General features: G+C 40.3%; 1 protein-coding gene across 1 annotated transcript; it reads right to left on the bottom strand.

Moving 5' to 3' along the window:
• Positions 1 to 24,861, bottom strand: LOC148593906 (transcriptional repressor CTCF). Its single transcript, XM_088529032.1, has 12 exons — positions 24,706 to 24,861; positions 19,675 to 19,771; positions 9,787 to 10,579; positions 8,973 to 9,143; positions 7,980 to 8,113; positions 6,672 to 6,792; positions 5,767 to 5,916; positions 3,987 to 4,147; positions 3,475 to 3,657; positions 2,928 to 3,063; positions 1,981 to 2,148; positions 1 to 1,558 (listed from the first exon to the last, which is right to left on the bottom strand). The coding sequence occupies exons 2-12, from the start codon at positions 19,726 to 19,728 to the stop codon at positions 1,377 to 1,379; spliced, it is 2,253 nt and encodes a 750-aa protein (XP_088385158.1). The 5' UTR covers positions 19,729 to 19,771; positions 24,706 to 24,861; the 3' UTR covers positions 1 to 1,376.
• Positions 24,862 to 25,450: the final 589 nt, after the last annotated feature.

Genomic DNA, 25,450 nt, shown 5'->3' with positions numbered 1-25,450 from the left:
TTAATCCATTATTATTTATTAGCTGTACAGCAGTATATTCTCCTTCCCAGCTTTCAAACCCCATTACATATTTTATAACAGTTTTTTCCCATGTTGGCTTCCTAAAATAATGAAAAATATCACACGGTACAGCTAAGTACAAAAATGCATCAACCTAGGGTCTGATAGCTAAACTGATAGCTCTCTTAAAAGCGATACATAGAAGAAAAATTTGTTTGAAATCAGCAAGACTGAGGCTCTATAAAAAGCTTACATATTTTAACATGTGACAGTTCATATACAGGCATCATTTGTATTTCACATTATTCTTTGTCTTTATTAGAGATCCAAAATTGTATAATTACTGACCTATTAATATTTCCTGGCCCAGGTTTTGAGGGCTGCAGTGACCCACTTATAAACCACCACTTCTGCCTTAACATAGGATTCATAAACACAAAATACAACTACAAGATAGAGCAAAGAAAAATGTAGTCGTAAAATTATAACTTGAAAAGAAGGTTAATTATACAGGTTCCAAATGCCAGTTCTGTGTGCTTCAAAACCAGATTTCACAGGTGGGTTCCTGTTGTTCTTCAAGGAGCAGTCTGGGTACCTCTCTCTACATGATCGGTTATCAACAGCTTTTCCAACATTTACACTTCATCAATTCTCTTGTCACTTAAGTTTGAAAGGAATTAAAATACTGGGGTTTATTTAAACTGCATTTTTGCATACCTCTTAATTAATGGAAAAAGATTAAAATGTAAAAAAAAAAAGTTATTTACAAGCTTGACCATTACAGAAATGCTTTGCAGAAAGCAAAGCATATTAAGGACAGAGACCAGTTGGAGCATGCCAAAACTACCGTGTGCAGCTGACTTGGAGAACCGGAACTAGTTGGTGGGGAAAAGCAAAAACATTTTAAAAGTCTAGAACCCTCCCAAGGCTGCATTTACAGTTAAAAACACTACTGAGAAAAGGAGGCTCAAGGACTCTGGGAACTGGAAGGGCAAGTCCGGAGTGGTTTACCACATACTCTGGTCAAGGCTTCCATTTTTGTATATTAAAACTTGTTGCATGTAAACATAGTCCTTGGACCAGCTTTACAATGCAGTTCAGAGCAAAACTAATCAAGCGTCTCATAGGAAACCCTCAAGGACTCCAAAATATTTCCTAAATGTTCCATGATCCTGTAATGCTAACATAAAACAGCAAGTTCTAGTTAAATCACATTCTAACATCATCTTGAAGTTTTATTTCCCAGTATGTTTGGTAAAATGGTCTAAAATGATGCATTTCCCAAAGCCAAGAAAAAAAGGTAAAAGGAAAAAATAGATTTGAGCCGCTTAAACACAGCCCAGGCCAGTTCAGTCATCCAGCGTGGTGTTCTTCCATCACCGGTCCATCATGCTGAGAATCATCTCAGGAGTGAGGTCTCCATTCGGAGCTTCCACTACAGCAGGCTGAGCTTCTTCCTCCTCCTCTACTGTTTCTGCATCAGGTTCTTTCTTTACTTCAACTATAATATTTTCAATTTCACCAGTGTTCTGGTCTTCAACCTGAATGATTGCTGCAGCTAGAAGAGCAGAAAACAAGAGAGGGGATGGTGGGGAAGAAGGAAATGACAGATTATTTTCTTTTTAACTGTTTCTCAGATGGCTTTTACAGTAGAGACTTTTGCATAGAAAGGGAAGGAGGGGCTCCCAATGAAGACATTTTCACCTCAGCAGAGAATAATTCAACCTGCCTCTCATATACCAAATTATCAAGTCCCTGCCTCCCTAGCTTCTGTATGAAGATGTGCTAGCGTAAAAACATTATCAAAAAGCCTATAGGATTACATGAGACATTATTTAAACACTTTTTAAACACAAGTGCAGGTATTTACTTTTTACCTAACCTCATTTGAGGGGAACTGTTCTCTCACAAGAACTTCCAAATCTAAGGAAGAAGCTGTTCCAACAAGTATTATAACATAAGCTGCAAGTAGGGACTTACGCTGAGATTGTTTTGGTTGGGTGGCAGCTTTGCCGGGCGGTCTTCCTCTTCGTTTCTTACTAGGAGGTGGTGCAGGAGCCTCTGGCTCGACTTCTGGTTCAGCCTCAATTTCTACTGCTGTCTCCTCTTCATCTTCATTATCATCCAAATCTGGTTCAGCATTTTCCTCTAGAATAAGGGGGGAGGGGAGGGTAAAAAAAAAAAAAAAATCAGGTAAGTTAGTCTAAAGAAGATAAATACATCCACCTACAAAGAACTGTTACTTAATCCTCAATTAAAGGGATCTGACTAAAGAAAGAGAAGAAAAATGAGGCCTTCGCTGAGAAGCTGGTGGCACAGACTGTCAGCCTGTTACTCTCACATTAAAGGGAACAAATTGCCACCAGAAAAGGAAAGAAAACATGATTTCACTTGATGGCAGTGATTTCAGCATCTCTATGAAACACTCCAGAAATCTAAGAGTGATCCAACAAGTCTCCCATTCCCCAAAAACCAGCAGCACCATCTTTGACTTCTGTGAAGCAGATCAGCTACTGGGGTGGCAGTTCCTGAACACTGCAATTAGTATCAACCATCTGTCTACTACAGCAGCAGACGGATCAAAGCAAGGGACAACATGACTTAAGAGTACATAGTCTGGTATTTTAAACTTTAGCACACAGAAGAGCTTGCGGGACAGAACTGCATAGCCTAGACGAGGAGTAACAGACACAGCATTTTTATTAACTACTCAGTTTTGGAAGAAATCCAGGACAGCACAGTCCACACCATCCTTCCGAAATAAGAGAGTCCTCTCTGTACTGGGCCATATGCTCTCAGTTTTTTCATACCAACTAGATAAAAGCCTTTCAGATATCAGAACAAACCTGCAGATCCAGCAAATTAACAACAAGAACTGTGAATCACAGACCTGTCAAACTCTCAGAATGTACTGAGCTGTTTCTTACCACTATCAGAAGAATCTTCTTTCTTAGAGCGCATCTTCCTCTTTCTGCCACGTTTGCCTTTCTTTGTCTCTCCTCCATTCTCTCCTTCTCGACCATCTGGGCCAGAACAGTTATCAGCGTGTCTGGCCATTGTGTTCTGTTTAAGGTAGGGGGGTGGGAGGGGAAAAAAAAAGGAAAAAAAAGAAAAAAGAAAACACAACAGCATGAATTGAAATGGAGATCAGATATTTGGGTCCTTTATTCACAGACATTTCCAGGAGCTTGTCTCCTTTTCCTCTTTGTGAAGGAAGAATATTTAATAAATATAGGCAAGTTTTTTGCTAGCTTTTACTCATAAGGTTGAGTTTACCCATTAGGCCATTGTTGGCATATGCCATCATCAGTGCTGAATTATGCGAGAACCTTTTCTCAGAAAGAAACAAGTGCTGTCTTTTAAAACACCAGTGTTGTGCTCTGTGTTCCAGCTACCTGTCTCTTTGGGTAACCTGGCTCCCCTCTCCAAAATCTCATTCACCAAAAAGCAGAGCTCAACAGTATGGTCCCTTACCCTGCGAGTGAACGTTTTACCACACTTGGAACACACAAACGCGGCAGGGACGAAGTTGGGATCGTGGTATCGTTTGAAGTGCATATCAAGGAGCTGCTTTTGACGGAAGGTTTTATCGCAATGGCTGCAGGCGTAAGGCTTTTCTCCAGTATGGGTCCGTTTATGCATGATCATGTGCCGCTCCTGGTAGGGACAAATGAGAGAAGGATAACTTGAAAACTCACAGATAAAGACTGCTGAAAAAAAATGTACTTTCACAGCCAGGACAAGGCCAAACACTTTAATCTAAGGGCAACATCCAGGAAAAGATGGTACGCATGAGCATATTTAAAATATACTTTCTACAGAGAAAAACTTCACTAGGAAGCAGAGGCCACTAAGCTTACCCATTACTTTAATTTTTTTTAGTTTGAACAGCCATCAAAATTGGTGTTAGCTCTTTAATTCTTTTTATCTTCGGTGTTTAGCTCCTGTTCTAATACTCTTAAGGGGTGTCAGCCCCACCAGCTTACCTGCCTGCACGCGTAATCGCACTGGTCACACTTGAAGCGCTTCTCATTCTTGTGGGACTTTTGATGCTGGATGAGGGCATATCGCTCGTGAAACACGGCGTCACAGTAGCGACATTTCTTGCCCTGCTCAATGTAGGAATGCTGCTTTCGCAAATGGACACCTGGGAGTGCAAGAAGCAGAGCCTTTAATCACACCACAGCCACGCAAGCATGAAAGAGCCTAGCAAACAACCTCTCAGCATTTTTCCCTGCGGGTACCCTTCAGCTCAGGTGAGAAAAGGGAGCTGTTAATTTGGGATTCTATCAAAAAATGAAGAGGTTTACAATTAATGGCAGCCACATAACTTACTGACACAAAGGTCTAGTCAAAAGCATAGTGAATTCTTCTAGAGGATTCTAAACTTGGTTAATATCAGTAATCTGGGCTGACACACTTGTATTTGATAAAGCATTTGATGTTACACCATTGAATTTATATTGAAAATTCATTATCTGCAAAATGTGGCAGGCCTCTTAAATTGTTAATGTATCAACTCTTTCAAAAATCCATCTCAAAAACATAGCAGATCAATGACCACAACTGCTTCAGATAGTGTAAGGATTCTCTTGGAAGACAGAACAACATGAATTTCTGCTAGCAAAGTTCATGCAACACAGAGCCAAGTCAAGGTAAAACATAGCACTGTCCACAAGATGCTTAAGACTACTCTGAATTGCCTGAATTCAGCCAGAAACCAGTGAACACATTGGGAAAACAGGATTAGAAGTCAGAATGACATGGCTACAGAACAGCAAGGGTACCAACAGCTAATTCCTATCACAGGTTTTAATCACTTTAAAATCCTCCAAATATGAGCATATCACACCTGCACAAGGTAGCTGGCTGTAGCTTAAATCAACATTACCAAAAGAAAAAGTCTTCACAGCAAAGCTCATTTTTTCCTGTTATAGCTCAGTTCTTGTTACTTCAGATACTTCATGCCAACTGCCTGTCATCCCCTTCACTATGGGGCTTTACATTTGTTTTCCATGGAGGAAAAACTGCCTTCCCTTTACTTAGTTGATATTTTGCTTATAGACAGAGTTATGCCAAACCTCAGCTTTTCCTTCACTGAGAAAGATTATCTTAAATTACTCTGGGAGTGATACTATCCACCTTCTCATATATCATAAAAGAGAGCTTGCCTGCTGGTATCATGGGGAACTGCTCACCAGGTCAACACTCTCCTACTGCAAGGACTCGGGGCTTTTGTGACAACTCAGCCTCTCCTATTCTGTCTGTGGCACACAGCTCCACTTCCTGAAAAATGAAATTGTTGTGGCTAATTCAAGCCTTTTAGCTTGATGAAGATGCATCTGGGTGACAATTAATGGCCTCCAAAACATAGGAGGTCAAAACGACTGTCTAATTTCTCAGACCTTAACTCATACAGAATTAAAATACTGATTAGTCTAGGTTCAACGAATGCCTAGCATCTATGGACATGAAAATAACTTGCCTTGTATGCTTGGAAAAAATGCTGCATTTTCAAACAATGAAAACAAACTGAAAATTCTCATAGCATGCAGCAGTCATCATAAGCTAAATGTGTGTATAACCAGCTGCATATTTAAGCTTGCAGTCTCTGCAGTTAAAGAGATCATGTTAAAGAGAGAGAGAGAGAAAAAAAAAAAAGAGACAGACAGCTGTTGGGTTATATGAGCTCTAATTCTGGGAAGATGTGTTCTGTGTAATCTTCTGCACTAACTTCACTAATGACCTCGCTGCTGAGATACATACCCAGATCACTCTTTCTTGCTATAACAGTATCACAGTGAGGACAGTGAAATTTGGCCACATTCTCTGTATGCTTTTGTAAAATGTGCATCTTCATGGTACCACTCTGAGTGAAACGGGCATGGCAGATGTAACATTCATATGGCTTCTCTCCTACAGTAAAGGAAGGAAAAAAAAAAAAAAACAAACATAGCGTGAGTATTTTTATCAAGAAATCTAATCAAAAAGCCCCACAAAAACCTCCCAGAAACTTGTGGCGAACAGCTCAGTAATATTTCTTTCTCAAGAAATTTTAGTTCCTGTAAATATCTTTCTATGGGGACAAAACACATTCACTCTTAAGCAAATGGGGTATGAGTCCTTACAATGAGAATTAAGTACAAGACCTACATGCAGACTGCTGGAACAGTGCAAACAATCAGATTTTTTTCTGTGGAATGCTCATACATACAAGAATACTTCTGCCATTAAATATTAGCAAATCATTAGCTTAGCACACTGGCAGTGTTCTGAGTTAAAAAATTCTATTTCTATTACAGAAAAAATAAGGATCTTCACCAACTGCATCCATCAGATGCTGATGCAGCTGCACTCAAGCATGAAACTAAAAATTGCCATAATCTTCAATGAAAGTTGACCATGAACAGCAAAAGAGAAATTTATCTTCCTACTAAAAAAAGGGCTTGCATTTGTCACCTCACAGGGAAACCAAAAATCAGAATCCTGCAGCACATTTCTTAGTGCAGTCACTATGGTCAATTTATGAATTTACTAATGCTGATAGGCTGCCTACTCTCTTCAGCTACAACCTTTATGAAGATTTAATATTAAACTTGACTACCACATTTTGCTAAGAGTTTTAGCATCATCATGCACTGTCCCAGCACCCAGACACCATGCATCAATACCAGAGTGGGTCCTCATGTGCCTCTTCAGTTTGTACGTGTCCCTGCTGGCATAGCTGCACAAGCTGCACTGGAACGGACGCTCTCCAGTGTGAGAGCGAATGTGGCGTTTCAATTTGCTAACCTGAAAGCCAAGAGCAAGACTACAGTTAGCCCCAATGAATAGGTCAGATTTCCAAAAGTACAAGACATCAGTCAAGAATTTTAAAGCAACCTATTTTGCTTCGGTAGCCAGATAACAAACCTATTTTAATGACAATTTTGCACTGCATGTAACCACTCATAACCCCACCTTCCCGCTTTATTCCACCTCCCAAACTCTTTCCCAGCCTTGACTGATGCTCGTTCCCACATTCAATGCAGCAGTATCATCCATCTCAACATCAGAAGATATTTTCAAATTTTAATGTATCTTGGAAACACACAAAAAAGTGTCCTAGCAAAGCATGCAGCCAAGGAACACTGCAGGACAGGTAGCGTCTGTCCACAGAGTGCTACCTTGGGTCCCCTCCAGTTACTGATTTACCTTCTCCCTCAAAATAACTCAACAAGAAAAACAAAAAACCCCCTTCCTAAAACAGACAGGGTGACTTAACCCTTTCACTCATCTGCTGTTATCTAGAAGGCAAGAACTCAGCTCAAGGGTTAGCACAGACATGAATAGAAAACATTTTCTACTTCGGTATTTTTAATTATATTGCTCATCACTTCGCTCAAATTTCCTACCCCCATCTTGCAGGTTTTTTTTTTTTTTTTTTTACATTTTAAAAGCTGCCCTGCAACATAAGCAACAGTGCTGCCAAGGGAGAAGGGGGAAGAACATCCAAGCACACTTAATTTCCTTGAGCGAATTAGATGATACCTTAGAATTAACAAAGCTGTTTTTCACTAATTTGTGAGAAAAATGCTATTCAACTTGGCAAGTCACTTTATCAGCAAATATGCAAGAAGCAAAGTGCATTTTTAAAATAGAGAGCACCTCTAGGCTTAAAGTAGATCCTACTCAGCAGATAGCAGTCCTTTAGGATGAGTAAAGGAGCTGAAGGTGGCAGCCGATTTTAAAAACTGAAAACAACTATTGGCTGCAAAGAAGGAAAGGATGGAAATCATCTCTGGTTTCTGTGCATGTTTCTGCCCTGAAACACGTTTCTCATAAACCAAGGAAACCCTGCCACTTACTTCTAAGAACAGAGCTAATTTATAACCATTTTTTACTCAGAGTGTTTTGGCCAAGGAGGAAATGCCTAGGTTTGTAACAGATCTTGACGCACTCGAGCACCTCCTCAGAGCTGTAGCAGGTAACTAACATACCTCCACACTAGCATAGTCACACATTGAACATTTGAAGGGTTTCTCATGGGTGTGTTTGTAACGGCGATGCCGAACCAACTCTCCACTGGTCACGAAGGCCATATCGCAGTCTGGGCACTTGTGAGGGCGAGTACCTAATTGTTAGCAAAACAAGGACGACAACGTTCAGATTTAGTGACAAAAAGAGTACGACAGCTTTCTTTTTGCCTTTTTTTAAAATGAATTAACAACATTCCCTCTGCATTCTGAAAGATAAGATTACAACAGAAAACCGTGCGCAGGAGTAAGAGCTTTTGTATAAATAATCAGGGGACTGAAGAGATCACTAGAGACTTTACATCCCTCTAATGGGGAAACAAACTCCCTCATTTTCTTATCACCTGGTTATTTGCAAATTACAAAGCAATCAGTTAGATAAAGCAGTGGGATGAAAAGAAAGCTAAGGGTATGAATTAGACTTTTTTGGCAGAAGGGTCACAAGAATATTGCTTAAATTTTATTACAGTTCCCGAATTACTCCTACATTAGGTAAGATTTATAACAGCAACTTAACCTAAGTAAGGAATAGTAGAAACGTGCTTTCATTCTTCCACCTTTTACTGGTCCAGTTTATAATCTATTCCCTTCCCCCATCCTTCTTCCCTCCCATCTCCCTTTTTAGCTCAGCCTCCCCTTACTTTTGCACAGGGAGCAACGGCAGCACTCACCTCAGGACACAACAAACTGAGGGCCCTAAATGCTCATTTTCTCTAGCATCAAGTAATTTCCGATCAACCCCAGGGTCAGTTTTGTATCTACATATAGGAAGAGCTTTATACTTTATGCGATCAGATGAAAACTGCTCTCATAGAAAAGAGAGCAGCACTGCATAGTTTCTTCCATTCTAGCTTGTCCCATAAGAAAGAGTGGACAGATTCAGGATAGGCCTAACCTGTCTTTATGCTAAAGATAGAGCAGAAGCTACTAAAAGGATGTAGGCAAAGGCAGCAGTACCTGTGTGAGTGTTGAGGTGGTTTCTCAGTAACGTGACTGTCCGAAAAGCCCTGCCACAGAGATGGCACTTGTGTGGTCTTTCATCAGTGTGGCTTTTCATGTGGCGGTCCAAGTTGGAACGGCGGGGACAAGTGTAACTGCACAGCTCGCACTGGAATGTCTTCTTTACACCTAGCCATGAAGGAAATCACATTTATTTTTGGAAGGACCATCATCTACTGTATTAATTAGAGGTCAGCGGGGAGAAGGAAAAATTCCTGGACGTTAAATCCTGTTTTGCCCCATTAAATCCAACTGCATTTCCTGTCAGGAACACAGGCAAAGATTAGCTTGTCTTGAATTTTTGTATGCCAGCAATTAATGCCCTTGCTCCAGTCTAAAAAGGGTTCCTTGATTTACAGTTTTAAGTTTCCAAAGACGAAAAGTCAAACACATATATTGCTGGATTTTGTGTCATCCCCTCTACACAAGTGTTTGGTAGGAACCCCTCACCCCAAGCTAATTATACTGTTGGTTCCTGATGTAAAATTTATGTATAATCTCTTGAATATGCATTACAGCAAAAAGCAGAATCTTTTCAACCACAATGATATGGGAATACTAACACTGCAGCATCACACTCGAGGCAAATGAGCTCCTTTGTAAGTCTACATGCAGGAGAGAGCAGGTTTGCCCAGAAAATAATAGAGCTGAGAGCTCTTACATAAAATGGTGACACTGGGTTTACTCCCACTTGCATCTACTCAGTCACTTCTACCATGCTGCAAGGTGCAGTCGTAACAAGTGGAGTTCAGAAACCAATATGCAGACTTACCTTTCTTTTTGATTTTTGTTGGTTTAGGTGGCTTCATGTTGCCCACTACCTTTTCAGCATTGACCTCGGACAACAAACCCTCCTGCTGCTCCTCTTCAAAGTCGTACACAGACACATCCACATCTTTGCCTTCCTCCGTGTAGCGGAGTTTACTCTTTTTGTTTTTCTTTGTTTTTTTGGCTGGTGGCTGATAGTCTGGATCTTTTTGCCAATTGGGATCCTCTTGGGGCTGAAGTTCACCTTGCTCCAGTGTCTCCACCTCACCATTTGCACCCACTTTCACTACCTGGAAGCCTTCTGGTAAAGGGAGAGTGTGACAGATCATGGGCTCTCCCTCCTGCAGGCCTCCTTTAGAAACCTCATTTTCATACGCTCCCTGCAGTTCTTCCACAGAAGTGGTGGCAACAGGTACAGTCACTGGCACAGGTACTTGGACTAGCTGAAGCTCTCCAAGATTTATAGGCTGCTCTTCCATATTAACAACCTGAAGCGTGATGATCTGCGTGTCATCCACTGTAGCCTCTGCCTCCTGGGGCACTGCACCTTCCATTACTTCAGTCTTCATCTGAAGCAGCGTTGGATCCAGCTGTTCCATCATCACCATCTGCACGCCACTATTGACATCCTGAACTACTTCACCCCCATCTGCCTGGTTTGGTGGGATATGACAAGCATCGTCCTCCTGCCCACCGTCACGGCGCCTTTGGTAGGTTTTTCTCTCTTTGCCCTTAATAAAAGTTTCCGATTCTTCCACGATAGCTTCAACTGCCTCGCCTTCCATTGCACCTTCCTGCTGTAAAACAGAAAAAGAGGGAATGCTGCACATCACCCAAAGTATTTAAAGAACAGCACAAACCCCACAGAGGGAAAAACGGCCTGGCTGAACACCACCAGCTCTGCAGTGGCAAGATATAGCAGCCATGTTCAAGAAAATACACCAAGAACCATAAGCAAAGTCTTTGCTTATGTCTCAGCACTGTAAACTGAGGCAGTCACTGAACCCTGACTGGCGTAAGACCACATCTGTACTAGTTTTGTGGAAAAAAATAGCTAGACAAGACTGGAGGATATGCATGTTTGTTTCTCCAACAGAAAGTCACTAAGCAATAGCAATACAGCACCATTAGCCCCGTTCAACTTATTTTATGTAGCTTAGCAATATCAGAAGCAATCCTGTGCTATAATTTTTAAGGATCCCAAAATAATGTAACCTTACACATAAGAAAGCTGATTTTGTGAATCACAATATAGATTTGAACTCTGAACTTCAGAAAAGAAGAAAACGTAGTCTAAGAACTGTGATGTATTTCCCCTCCACCCCCCGAAAGAAGAATTGAGAATGCAAAAGAAACAACTTAAGTCTGAGCTACTGAAGTTCTTGTTTTGTGCCAAACTCCAGTTCCACTGGAGCTTCCATTTCCTCTGCATTTAGGTTTCTCTGAACAACACTGCACTAACATTTAAAAAAAAAAAAAAAAAAAAAAAAAAAAAAAAAGAGAGAGAGAGAAAAATAAAAAAGGACTCAGGCATATTTGAGTATCTCGCAGTTCAGTCCTGTTCCCATTTATGGGCACTGCCTTGTCTCTGAAGGCAGAGCCCAGGATGAGCTTGAGCACAGTGCCCTCTCTGGGTGGAAAGCGCCCCAGAGCGCAGACAAGGCTCTATTTAAAGTTTATTCAGTTTAAACTGCCACTTCTGGACTCAGAGGTGCCAGTGGCCTTCAGAGATTTTTTCCCTGAAAAGCAAACTAAATTCAGCTGCATCATCAACAGCATGCAGGAGCTCTAAAGCTCAGCATTTTCACAGGGAGTTTAGATGTAACATTCCATCTTCTATAGAAAATATATTTATTCATCTCTCCTGCCCCAACAACCCAGTCTTCTCTGAACTGGATGTTTTTTCAAACAGCTGACATCCCCCTGAAACAAGCCTCCACACACAAAAATAACAATAATAAATACAGAACAAAAGGATAATCTTGTGAAGCTTGTGATAAATATCTAGTTCCAGGTTTGATATGAGACTTATACATTTTCTTATTTTAACTCCTGGCCCCTGAGACCCACCAAGAGAACATCTCCTGGCTGTCTCTTCCACTCAACACATCTCACATCATGCTAGTATCAGATGTCCACGTGTAGCCTTGTGCATCCATTTTCAAAATACATCGGCACACAAAGCTATCAGTCTTTTGCAGACTTTGGAAATCCAATCACAATTATTATTTCAGAGCGCACTTGCTTTTACTGCTCTGGTTTGCTGGGATTCTGCATGCCTGCAGGGAGAGGGATGTTCTTTCCGTTCGTCTGCTCATGCTAGGGTCACTTAGCACCGTGCTGCCCAGGCACTCGCGATATTCACTGTTCCTTGCAGGTGGCAGCTGTCTCCAGGGGGCACCAAACACCCAGAAATATGGCCATGTGGCTGCTCATTCCTCGCAGGGATCCGGCTTCTGCTTTCCTTAACGTCCATCAGCTTTTCAAGCCACAGCAAATCCACATGGATCAACAGCTGAAGTGCACGAGATGAGGCAAGGGCTTTACTCCTGGCCATTGGAGCCCAGCTTTGATCTTTAGCCTGAGACAACGGTGAAATAACCTGAGCAAACTGTCCTCCTGTTAGCTCAATATTTGTAGGGAAAGAAAAAGAAAAGCCCTTTTTAGGCCAAGGGAAGCCTATGAACTAGGAAGTAAAGGACAGATTTTAAAATAACAGTGTGAAAAAATGACTAGAAATTCAATGAAAAAAATGAGGATGGAGGAAAAATAATAATGGAAGTCCATCTGCTGCCCTGTGATGGGACAGCGCAGCAATGAGCAACCTTGGCTCAACTGCACAGCACCAATCACTTCATGTGGCTTCTGCATTACCTGCCACCAGCAAATATGGGAACAAACCTACAAAGTCACCTGAAAGCAACCCAAGGGGCAAGCCTTGCTGGGTGCTGAGCAGCTGGAAGGCACCTTCTCTATTACTACACATAGCAGAGCAGCTGGAAGGCACCTTCTCTATTACTGCGCACTAGCAAAATCCACCTTTTTATCTGTGATGGTTTTGGGAAGCAGCTTAGGGGGCCAAGGTCGGCTAGCTCAGGAAGACAGACTTGGCTAAGACCAGGCAAGCGTATGCAAGGAATGTATTGCTCAGAAGGATCTTACAGTGGGAAAACCAGTAAATACAAACAGAAGGAACCCTTTTATAACCAGTCAGCAAAGAAACCAAGACTCCCCCGTTTTCCCCCCAGCTCCCTGTGTGAGCACGAGGTGAGTGGCCAGAGCAGCAGCGGGTGAGCACGGCCGGGCGCGGGGCTCGGCCGTCCTCCAGCGGCGAGTCCCTGCACTGCAGCGGCATGGTCCTGCTGCCACCAGCTCCTGCCTGCGCCTGCTGCTCCTGGGAACGGATCAATTAATCTGAGAATGGCTGCTTTAAACCATGCTCTGCGCTGTCAGCAGAAAATATTCTGTAGAAAACATAGTATGTACTATTGCATACGCACTATACGAATAAAACTACGCACTCCATGTTATATTGGCAGCTAACTGCGAAAATACAGAATTGCACAGAGATAATATCAGGGGATGCCATGACCAGCTCAAAAATGTTGTTAAACTGTCATTTGTTTCTAGAAAGGTAGGGTTTTTGTAATTTAAGTACTTCTCCAGTGTGAGGTAAGTGGACATAAGGTTTATTGCTAGATTTAAGAGAAAAGGGGGATAGTTAAAAATGTAGGAGCTCTCTCTTATCCAGCCATCTAGACAGTTTATGTGGTTTAGTTCATTGGACACAAACCTGCATCTTGCTGAGATGTTTCCATTTCTATTAATGTTACTAGAAATGGATTTCCCTAGTTTTTATTTTCATTATTATTATTTACAAATTCATTATTGTTTGTATTATTTATATATAATTTATATTATTATCTACACATTTTATTATTATTTACTGGAGAGAAAGTTCAGAGAGTTATGTATAGTATTTTACAAAAAAAAGTCCATTATGGGAAAACAACAGGAATAAAAACTAGTAAATGTATTTCTTTCCTATCGTTTCTGTCTTTTTCCCTCCACCTCAGCTCTTTTCCTATCAGTTTTTGTACATTAGTGTCTGTAATATAGTTTGAGAATGACTAAACAAAAACAGAACAAACAAAAACCACAAAATAAAACAAAACTAAGTTAATAAAATGTGATTTTAAGGTGGGAAAGACTGTAAGAGAAGAACTTCTAGAAGGGCAGTGACCAAAGAAATAGCAAAGAACTGAAAATCAGTAAGTTAAAGATTTCTGTGTGGAAGCATGAACTAGACAGGTTCATGGTACAGCTTGTAACAATCCAATTGAGAGATGCAGCATCCTTAAGTGGTTCAACCTACTGTCAGAACCCAGCTAATCTGAGAAAAGTCTGGGATGGCCAAATAACAGACCTAAGGGGCCTCTAATAATTGATGGGCAGCTCATCTTGAGAACACCAGAAAAAGCAGCAAGAAGATATGGTACGCATGTGGCAAAGCTGACAGGGCTTATTCCAAAGAAAGAAATCAATCTTGAAGGTATAAACTCTGTAACGATCAGGAATATGATTTAAAAGACGTTAGGAACCCAGCGCTGCAGCATAAGAAACATCTCCACTACACCACTTCTCCCAGTACAGCTAGGCTGGTATCAGCACAGAAAGACTGAGAGTTGTAGTGTTCAATTAATGCATTCCCATGCTAGTATTAATCTTAATCTCAGAAGCATTAATGTAGCCCTGGACTTCAATGTGGACAGTACAAAGCCAGAGATAGCTGTTACATATTTGCACTGCTGGTGCCAACACGTGTCTTGTCTACCTGGGTTATTTATGGCAAAGCTACAGTTACAAAAAGGCATTTTGCCTGCCTCCCAACCAATGCTAAAAGCAAACAAAAGCCTTGCACTGAACTGCATCAAGATCCGTGGTCAAATAACCACAAAGCATGTACAGAATTCACTTAAAGAAAAAAAAATTCAATAGAAAACAAAGCCAAGTTGTCACCTTTAGCATTTGCACAAACAATGGAAGTCTCTGAAATCGCATTAGTTTAAGCAAAGTAGTGTAAGCAAGAATGACACAATCAGGCATGTAAGTCAGTTCAAATCACAAACATCCCATAAATCATCATGGCTTTGACACTAACATATTAGTCACTTATCAAATCTGAGTGGAAATATGCAGTATGCTGAAACATAGAACATATGTCCTACATATCCTCTAAACATTTGAAAGCAGAAGAGGAAGAATAAGCAAAAGTGTCACCCAATATCCCACAGTTGCATCCTATGTTTGCTTTCTAAAGCAAACATGGTCAAACACGGGGTATTTTCCCCCCCGCACCCTTGTTTGTGCTTGCAGTCAAAAATCTCTCAATATCTCTCTCAATAGCTGTAGGAGTCCTCAGCCACTTACTTGCCCTATCACGCAGTCTTTGCGGCTCTCCTCCACCTCCTGAAAAGCCTGCCACTAAGCACAGTCAAAAAATATTACAGTTAAATTGGAAGGGAGCCTCTGCATTTGCTCCCACAGGGCTTCCCTGATAGCAAGAGATGAGCATGGCACAAATGCAACTTTCTTTTAAAAGCAAAACTTGTAGAATATAAAGCATCAAGTTTAGGCTTTTTAGTGCTTTTATATTAAAATATTTAGTCTGACATTAACCGTGCTTTTATTAACCACTCTTCACTACAATTGATCTCAGCCTCCTGTACGTAACAGCAGTACCACTACATGGACAACAAACCCAAAATACAAACTTCTTGTCTGTGCAACCTCTTAATGTGCCGCTCCAAGTAAAAAAGGCAGCAATCCTTCTGGCTCCATGTGTTGCTGTAGTAAACTCGAGAAAACCTCATATGATTGGGAGAGTGGCACAAAGACATCCGAGGAGCTCTGTGCAGGGCCACACATGTCCAAGCGAAGCTCGTTTGGTAGGGCTCAGCGCTTCCCAAACGTGGCTATGAAACTTTGCAATGCAAGATTGACCTAGAAGTGGTTCAACCACATCTGCACAACCTGAGTGGCTCTGCTCAACCTGAACAGGCTGCACATAGAAAGAGAGCCTGGGAGTTTATCCAGAACCTGGATTATATTTCTGAAGACTGCAGTTTGATGAGGACTCTTGTCCTTTATCCATTGCCAACTACAGAAATAGGTTAGAAAGGGTTGCTTAAGCACTCAATTATAAACAAGCTATATAAAAGCTTTAAAAAAAAATCTGCTGTTCAATTTTTTAGGAAAAAGGAGAAAGAGGGCCCTTTTTAAAGTGGCTCCACACTACTTAGGCTCGCAAAGCTTTAAGCAGAGTAACATCACACTAACTTGGGATATTTGCACATTGCTGCCACATGCAAAAACATGCCAGACGTACCAGCAAGAACAGAAACCAGGAAGGCAAATTAATCTATTTCCTTCCTACCAATGGCCTTTTTTACCATAAGAGACAAATTTTCAAAGTATTATATGAAAATAACACCCAGTAGACTATCCAGTTACTAGACCATACATGGTAACTGTAGGCTTCAGCCTGTTTGTTACCTGCTAATTAAAAATCAGAATTGCACTCCCCCCCGCACTCCCACCAAAGACAGCCAAAACAGGAGCAGTAATAAGTCCAACTTAAAGAGAGAAGCCTTAAAGAAAACATCAGCATTTGCAACATCACAACCACCAGCCTCTTATCTGTAGGCCATCCCGAGAACAATATTTGTTGATACAGAAGTATGGACGAGAGCTGCTACAATCAAATCAAACCCCTCTGCAAAGCTGAGCTGTACTCAGAAGAGGGAGCACTGTCCCCACGTAGTTTCCTTGACTGATGATACCTTTTCTGCAACACAAGATATCCACCAGAGCCCGAGTGCTGCAAAAGCTCTAAAAATGTAACAGGCAACAAGAAGCTAAGAAGTGTGTGTGTGTGCATACATTTTTTTTAAAGCTTTAAGGTATTTGTTTCATTGTTGGAAACTTGAAACTTTTGTTTGCCGACCGCATTCAATTCCATACCCACCAGTTCAGACCACTCTGCTCCCAGCTCCCTTCTCTACCTGCTTTCTTGTTACTTCTTCCTCTCTCACTCGCACTACTGGCTCTGCAAGCACATATGTGCGCACAAACACGACGAAAATCAAATCTACTACTTGACAAGCATCTATCACAGCTTTTCATATGTACATCTTAAAGGTAGCCTCATTAATTCCTCAACTATCAAAAGATTTCAGGAGCTAAATAGACCAAGTTAGAGCAAACATTTAAAGGTTTTCAGTTTTAAAAATCAATCAACATTCAACTATTTAACCAACAGTTGTTTAAGTAGTTAAATAGCTAATATTCAACTATTCAATAACTCTTTGCTAATCAGCAGTACCATTACTAGTTTTTGGATCCACTTAGTCCTTCAACAGCAATGCTACTAGCCTAGGAAGGTAGTGAATACTTGCTATGAGAGCATTAGTAGAAGATGCAGCACAACTCAGTCTCTCCGTACCTGCACACTGATTTATCAAAATTACCACTCACGAGTAAGTCATTTGCCCAGAACTGACACCCTCTACACCAGGTATTCTCTTACAGGAAATCCATTTGAGAAGTATTTTACCATTTCAAATGTATAAAAAATGAGATTGCTTCTAAGAACATAGTACCATCTTAGGCCAGAGGTGAAAATTAACCTGATCATAATCATGACAGAGCAATTTTAATTCCCTATCTTCCCTCAGCAGTTTGTACAACAAATCTCTTTTATTCCTATTATATTTATTGCCCATGGAGGCAGAAGACCCCAGGGCCATGAACTTTCCAGAAGACACTGGCAATTCTGCCATAATAAGAATCAGCATAAAATGGACACAAAAGCAAAGCACGGTAAGGTGAACAGCTTGAAATCTGTCTTCTTAAAGTGCTGCAGTTACTGATAACAAATCTCATGCACTTTTAGGTCATTTAAGCTATAACTAACTCCTTACTTCAAAGAGCAAGCCTCAATAAAGAAAGCAGCCTGGTAGAAGCATTTCAGCTTTATTTCTGGAAACTCAGTATATTTCAGCACTAGAAATACTAAGTTTTTTTTTTCTCCCCCCCCCCTTGAAGTTGGAGATATGAAGCTCTAGAGGAAAGAAAGTATCTGAGTTATCATTTAAGACATATAACTTAGTTTTACATTTTTTATAAGAATGTTAAGTAGACAGAAAGGAAAGAAATTAAGGAGGAACTGAACAAGCTGTAAAAACAGAAATGTTTACTAAAATTCTCCTATTTCTTTCAACAACTGATAACACAGCCTCCTTACACTGAGCTCGTTCTTCAGTAATATACACACATCTCTAATGAAAATGGGAAAATAGGAACTAAACATTTCCATATCACTTTTAGTTTTCCCCCCCGCCCTACAGTTCAAAATAAACACAGGATTAATGCATGTAATATAAAAGACTTAAAACTTAAAAGCAGTAGGCAGAGAATAATACATTTTTAGCTGATTATTAATAAAAGCTAGAACAAACTTGTTCATAGCCTCCCTCTTAGAGCTCTCCATAAATAAGAGAGATGGGGGAAGCTCACAGGAGACCACTGGAAATATGGCCTGTGAAAGCCACTGCCACAAGAGGCAAATTCTAACATTCGTATTATAGATTTTGGAAAAGGTTAGTACTTTTATGAACAAATATTTGTGCTCATTCTTCCTTGCACATTAATTCAGACTTAGATTTGTGATATCAGCAAACTGTTAACATGCATCTGATAGCCAATGAATCCTACTCTATCGGACTTATTTTGATGTTTTGTTTTCTTGCATTTATCAAAAGGGCACCTAATACACTCTTGGAGAAAACAAAACAGCGCAGCAAGTTTTATGGCATTCTATAAATTCTGTAATACAGTAAAATTACGTGGAATTTTCCTCTTGGGCTTCATCCAGATGAACAAATACTCTTAAACTCTTGGGGCACAGCTATTCCTTTCATTGTTGCACACTTATTTAGTGGTGGTACTCTGAGGCTTCACATCACAGAGCAGGAAGTGCTAATGCTTGGAACGGTCACGTGGATCCTGCCCCTACTGCACAAACAACATAGCTGCCCATACAGCAACTACTAATCAACCCACAAATTATATCTTGATGCACAAAGGGAAATCAAAGTCAGTGTCAGCTGGTTTAATGTCAGGCTGTCACCTGTAGAGATGCAGTTTGCCATTCTTGCAGCAGGTGCAAGAAATTCCAGGAGAGTTTTGGAAACACCTATGGGAGGAGCATGATGAACAAGGTAGGAGCCCAAAATAAGTCACTCTAGTTCTTGAGTCATAGATCTCAGGGAAGGTGATTTGAATTGATAAACTTTGGAACAGAAGTAAACAAATACAAAATTCACACAAATCCTGGACAGTAGCATTCATGAAGAAGTTTTAGGTAGTTTATCCATTTGGACTCATGTTCCAAGTTTTCTTCTACAACTAAGCCCTAAAACACCATTACAATCAACCTTCAAAACCCATGAAGCACAAATTACACAAAGATGCTCAATGCTGCAAGGAAAGCCTTTCTACCAGGGTTTTGGCCTTATTTTCAAAACAGACTGAACCAAGTCTGGCAATGAAGCAATCATGAAGCCTTTGCACTGTTTGCTAGTTCCCACCCATATCATCCCAAACTATCCTTCATATTACCACAGACATGTCCAAGACTGCGACTAACTGTTCAGGAAACTAATCTAGACCAGAACTCACCCAGCAAAAAGACACTTATTTCCATCCAGATCAGATCTCATGTGTGGGTCACTTAGACCAGCTTTTTCCAGCACAGGGCTAGATTTAAATGTCTGAGAAACTACCACCTTTGCATGAAACGCGTACCACACTTTAAAACCCCTCAATTTACATTTGTTTTCCTGAAGCTTCTGCGCTTCTGCCTGGACTGATTTGTTCTCTTCATGCTGGCTATTCTTCATGCAGCTCTTGATGTCAGAACAAACACTCTGGAATAAAACAGATAAGTAGTACTAGTAAAACTATACTTAAAAGAAAGAAAAGGGGGGGTGGGGGAAGGGAGGGAAACAGGTTTGAATGTTTTATTGAAAATGTGTAGTTCTACATCTCTAGGGCGAGTTATTGCTTGATGGCTCTCTTCACTTAGAAACCTTAAACAAAGCCAAAAACTTTTATTTATATATATATTATATACTCTCTATATATAAATACATAAATATTAATTGGCTTTCTTGCTTTTTAGCCAGGAAAAATGAGTTAAAGTGTTAAAAACTCCTGTCTACTTTTCCACAAACTTTTCAGCACATACAGTTCCTAAAGCCTCAAATTCTGCATGTCTAATGTCAAATCAAGGCTGCAACACTGCATACACTCTAAATCCCCTGCTACTTACTTACTATAAACCTGGCTCTTCTATCATTTAACTTTAGTTAATATGAAGCACTTAAGTCTGGGTTCTGGCTACTATTTTTCACCGGCAAAGCAATTGCTATCTGTTGATCAGGATCCCAAAGCACTATTGATAACAAACTTGGGGGAAGTTCTGGGTGCAGAGTGCTGAAGTAGTAAGATTTAAGCAAAAAGGGAATTGAACACTTTTTAGCTGATACTTACACAATAAAAATCACATGTACCATAGGCATTCAGTGACTGGGAAAGGGGACACTCAGAAGATACATGTGGAACTAAACTGTGAGGGGCATAGTACAAATACTACAGAGAGCTGCATCCTTGCCAGGATCTGGGCTCCTAAGAGGCTGCACACAGCAACAGGCATGTGGAAAAGTCACAGTTACCAGCTGAGTCTTTAATCCCATGTCTTATCCTTGGCAAAGACCATTTCCTAAACTTAAAAGCCTGACAATTAACACAGAAAAGGCTCATAGTCAGTGACTTCTACATTCAGAAGACATTTGATAAACCTACCACCTCCTGCATAAACCCTATTCTCTTAAAACTGTAATCACTGGGTTTATTACCAGGACTCTTAAACAGGATACATTTAATTGAACGCAAGCACCCTGGTATCTATTGTTGTATTTATCTTAAATTGTTTCTGCCTGAAAAATTGAATTAAAAAAAAAAGTTTTCTTCATTTTTTAAACAAAAGTAGTTTTTATTTTCTATGCTGTAGATAATACCAATTCAGAACATTTTATAGGGACGTTTGCACATCAGGGCTGCTTGGCAGATGCAGAACACATGAGGTTAAGAGAAAGTTAGAGAGAAGAAAAAAAAAAAAAAAGGCACACTGCTCCACATGCTCATTTTTTTCCTTCCTTAGCAGAAGGCAAACATCAACATACAGTGGAGAGCCCAGAGGCGGACCACCAAGATGACAGTGGGCTACAGCACTGGCACTGTCAGCCTTAAGGAATCTGAGGGGAAGATACTACCATGGCCTTCAGCTGGTTTCTTCCCAATACCCTCTCATTAACCAATACAGCAAAAGGAAAAGAGGCACCAAGCAAGTTACAGCAAGAGAACTTCTGATTAGATAGCAGGAGAAATTTTTTCTCCATATAGATGGTCAAACACTGGGACAGGATGTTTAGAGAGGTAGTAGGCACTCCAGCCTTGCAGGTACTGTAACAGCTACATACACCTCTAAACAGCCTTACATAATATCAAAGCTGACCCTACTGCAAATCCAAGGCTGAAACCACGTCCTTCCCAAGCCAAATTATTTCCTGGTATCTGCCATGAGATTTTACAAACAAAATTGTTTTTATACAATTTGAATCCAATGCTCTTAGGGCGCAAAGATTTCTTGATTTCAGCATTTACTCCTGAGCAAGTTCTAGAGGTTTCAGAACGCTTTTGCAAGATCTGCATGTAAGGACAGTCACCCTTGGCTCTCTATCCAGTAATCTGCTCTTTCGGAGAGATAAAAACTTCTGGTATTTAATGTAAGAGGGCAATATCACGAGAGGAGAGGCTTAGGACCTACTGTTTACAAGAGATAAAACCATGTGTGATACGAAGTCAAAGAAGGACTGCTAAAGACCAGACCGAAGCTCCTGTATGAACTAAAGATAGAATAGGCAGAAACAATACCAACCAGTGACCTCACTTTGTTTAAATATGGAGAAAGCCATGTACAATTATGATCAGTAACTCCAAATTAATAAAAATAAAAATCTGTCTGAAGAACCAAGGACTAAGATGGGCTGTTTTCTCAAGAGCCGACATCTTCAGCAACAGCAGACAGCTAAGACGACCTGTTAGCTACTAATAAGAGGCAACGTTGCTGAAGGGACACCTGTGGGATAAGAACAAATGACATAGAGCAATGTCACTGGATCAAGTGCCTCTAACCAAGGAGAATTACTCAAATATTATAGCAGGACAAACATTCAGGGCTCTCTCCCTTTGAATCCAGTGGAGTTTAAGATAACACCTTCATCAAGGATTTGTTTGCACAAGCCACATGCAGCAGATGTGTCCAAAAACATTACAAATGTCCTCTTAAGAAAGTCACTCATCTGAATATTTGATGGTTTGCTCCACCATATTGTCAAAGAAGCTGCCAAATTCTTTTTCATGCAGGTCAGGGCACCAGTAGAGGAGGTAGAGAACACAACTGCTTCAAGAGGACAAAATTATTTCCACACACACAAAAGGAAGCACAAAGGAAACTACCTTGAGCTCATATTCTCTCTAGTAGCTCAAAGAGCTAGCAGAGCAGAACAGAGTCAATATTAATCATTCCTGAGGAGAACATTAACACGCAAGTTAGGGAAGGATCAAATAGTCAAGGAGTATCTCTTGAGTATTCAGTATTACCACAGAAAGCCATAAATCTCTCTTTGGAGATCAGTAATGGCAGTAAGTTACTCAGCTGACATGTTGGATAACACTATCTTCTTTCATCCTCCAAAAGCAATGTTCTGATTATCTGATAAACTTTGACTTGAACTACAACCTTTGAAAAAAATGGATCCTTTTCCAAGTTGTGATCTGAAAAGTCCTTGAGTGCCTCTACCGTGTTGTTGTGTAACAAAAGAAGGAAACTAAATAGAAAGATCATATTCATATTTGCACCTCAATTTCTACCAGTTGTGCTATATTTCTCTGCTGCTTCCTTGTACAAGCTGCAAGTTCACCACAAAATTCATTGCAACTATGCAGAAAGCTTACCTGGTATGAGTGCTAGGAACTACACTGTAAAACAGCAGGCTGGACATGAACTGTATTTCTCCAAAGAACACAAATGCAAGCATCAGAGTTACTCTTATCTGCCTTCTTACAACCAACCAGGAGAAACTCTAATCAAACTCAAGTTAAAGAGACTTAGGCTGAAAGAACTCAAGAGCAAAGATCACTGGGGTTATATTGGGATTAGGCCTTCCCCAAATGTGAGCCAGCAGTTTTCTGAGATCGTTCCACACTTTTGATTCAAAGATATTAAGAAAAAAAATAAATAAAGCCACACAGACACAAAACCAAGATTCATGATCGCATGCTGCAATAGTTAATTACCTTCACTAGGGAAAACATGAGGTCTAAGCAAGAAATTGTAGCCAGATAAATTCAAATGATCTCTCATCAAGATCAAAACATCCCCAATATCCAGTTTTAATCTTGCCAAGAAGATACCTGAAGACGCTCATCGCATCACCCCTCAGTTTTGCTGCTAAACTGCACAGCAATCATTTAACATTTCATTGCATGGCATCACTTTTAGCTCTTTGATAATTTTAGAGGTTATGCTGCCTTGTTGCCACTATTCCTCTCTCCCAAACACCTTCTAAATGCTGACACCTGCACCTGTGCAGTATTTTGGTAATGACTTCACCCCATACCTCAGAGGTAAACACTATAGAACACTATCTCTATTCATTCCATTAATGAGTTGGAAAAATAAACAATCAAGTAGGTTGCCACAGCATCACCTTGGAAACTCAGGTTTAAACTGCTTATCCTCTCTAACTCTATAATGCTCTTTAGCCACTGCTTTCTAGGGTGCCATTTGCTATGATGTACTTTCAGTCAAAATCCCTTGCGCCCAGATCTACAGATTTACATTTGGCAGCTGTAACACACAAGTTTAAGGGACTCCATCTCAGAGTCACAATGGCTGCCTTGCTCTCCATGTCATGGATCACAATTTTATCATTCAGAAGCTTTGTATCGATAGAGATTTTGCACTCACAAATCACTAATGAAAACAAATTATGACAAGAAAGTACTGGTTGTTGTTTAACATCCCTGAAAATGATTCAGTCTTGCACTCCCATGGACTATTCATGAACCAGTCGACTGGATTTCACACACTAATTTTTATTTCTGTAAAGGTATCTTGCTTAATAATTTGAATTTGATGAAGTCTTTAATATAAAACTAACAAAATCTGGTTTTCTTGAAGCTACATGTAGTGAGGTTAAATACTTTTCTTGTTTATTAAATCCTATACTAAGCCTAACAGGAGAACTAGTATCAGATTAAACTGCACATACATGGAGCAACATCATACAACACTGGTCAAATCCTGAAGATAGCTCAGGTGTTTCTCTCCATACAGCACTACTCTCACCGATTGCCACGTTTGCCCATCTCTAATACTGATACAACAACACTTTTCCCAATTCCTGGAATTTCCCCAGGACTCCAAAGTGTATACGTAAGTACACACTATTATTTCCTTCACTATGGCTAGCAAACTGCCAATAAAAAAGTGTGTGTGTGTGTGTGTGTGTGGGGCGGGGGGGAAGCCAAGACAAACATCTCTCCTCCTCCCCAACACAAATAAAGTACTTCTAACATAAACAGGATTTTCAGAAGCTTTCAGTACTACAGTCTAATTCTAAACACCTGTAGAGGGGGTAAGGATTAATATAATATCTAATTAAGCTAAACGATATTCTTCATAATATTAGAAATAGCTACTTTCTCCTCTCTAGCTACTGCGTGGTTACTTTACCTGCTGATGTGTGAGACATACAAGCTCCTAATGATGTTTCATATTAACACAGAGGCGTAATTCATGCTCCAAACACCCTGCATTTTGGGTTCTGTTTTGCTGGAATTTGACAAGCTCAATGGGGTCAACATAGATTTTTAGATTCTAGGGAAAAAGGTAAAATAAGACTTCTTTTCAGTATAAGAACATAGTTCACATGCCTCCAACCTGCTCTACATTTGAACAGTTTTAGAAACCTCATGGATTTGTTTCTATCGCAAAGAAATAAGATTATGCTGTAAGATGCAAATACAGTTAGCTGACTGACAGGATAAGATGCGTCTGGGCACACTACCCATATTACAGGCTGCAATGAAAACACCTTGCAACAACAACACCTTGCGATTGTGATGAACTGCTACCAGAAGAGTAGCTGTTCACTGCGTTACCCAGTCAGCAAATGCTACCTGATCACTGCACCTCTTGTGCTTGTAATGCTGACCTCTTAATATCTATGACAGGTGACAGAGCATGCTGAAATTCTGAGATGTTTGACAGTGAGAACTGGGATGGCTAAAACTCAAAGGTTCATAAAAATAGAGCTTGTGGGTCTTCTACTCTTCTTTTTACTCTCAGTATTCTTTCATTAACAATAGAAAACAATCAGCTGAGCACTTATTTACTTTTCTATATTACATAACTGGCTAGAGTTAAGTCTGACATGTTTAATCTTTGAGTTATGGACTTATGGGAGAGAAGCTGGGGA

Source organism: Tinamus guttatus, unplaced genomic scaffold (genome assembly GCF_059628265.1).
Source record: "Tinamus guttatus ecotype Peru unplaced genomic scaffold, ASM5962826v1 Tinamus_guttatus_pri_ptg000323l, whole genome shotgun sequence".
Taxonomy (NCBI): Eukaryota; Metazoa; Chordata; class Aves; order Tinamiformes; family Tinamidae; genus Tinamus; species Tinamus guttatus.
This window is presented reverse-complemented; position numbering and strand designations above follow the sequence as displayed.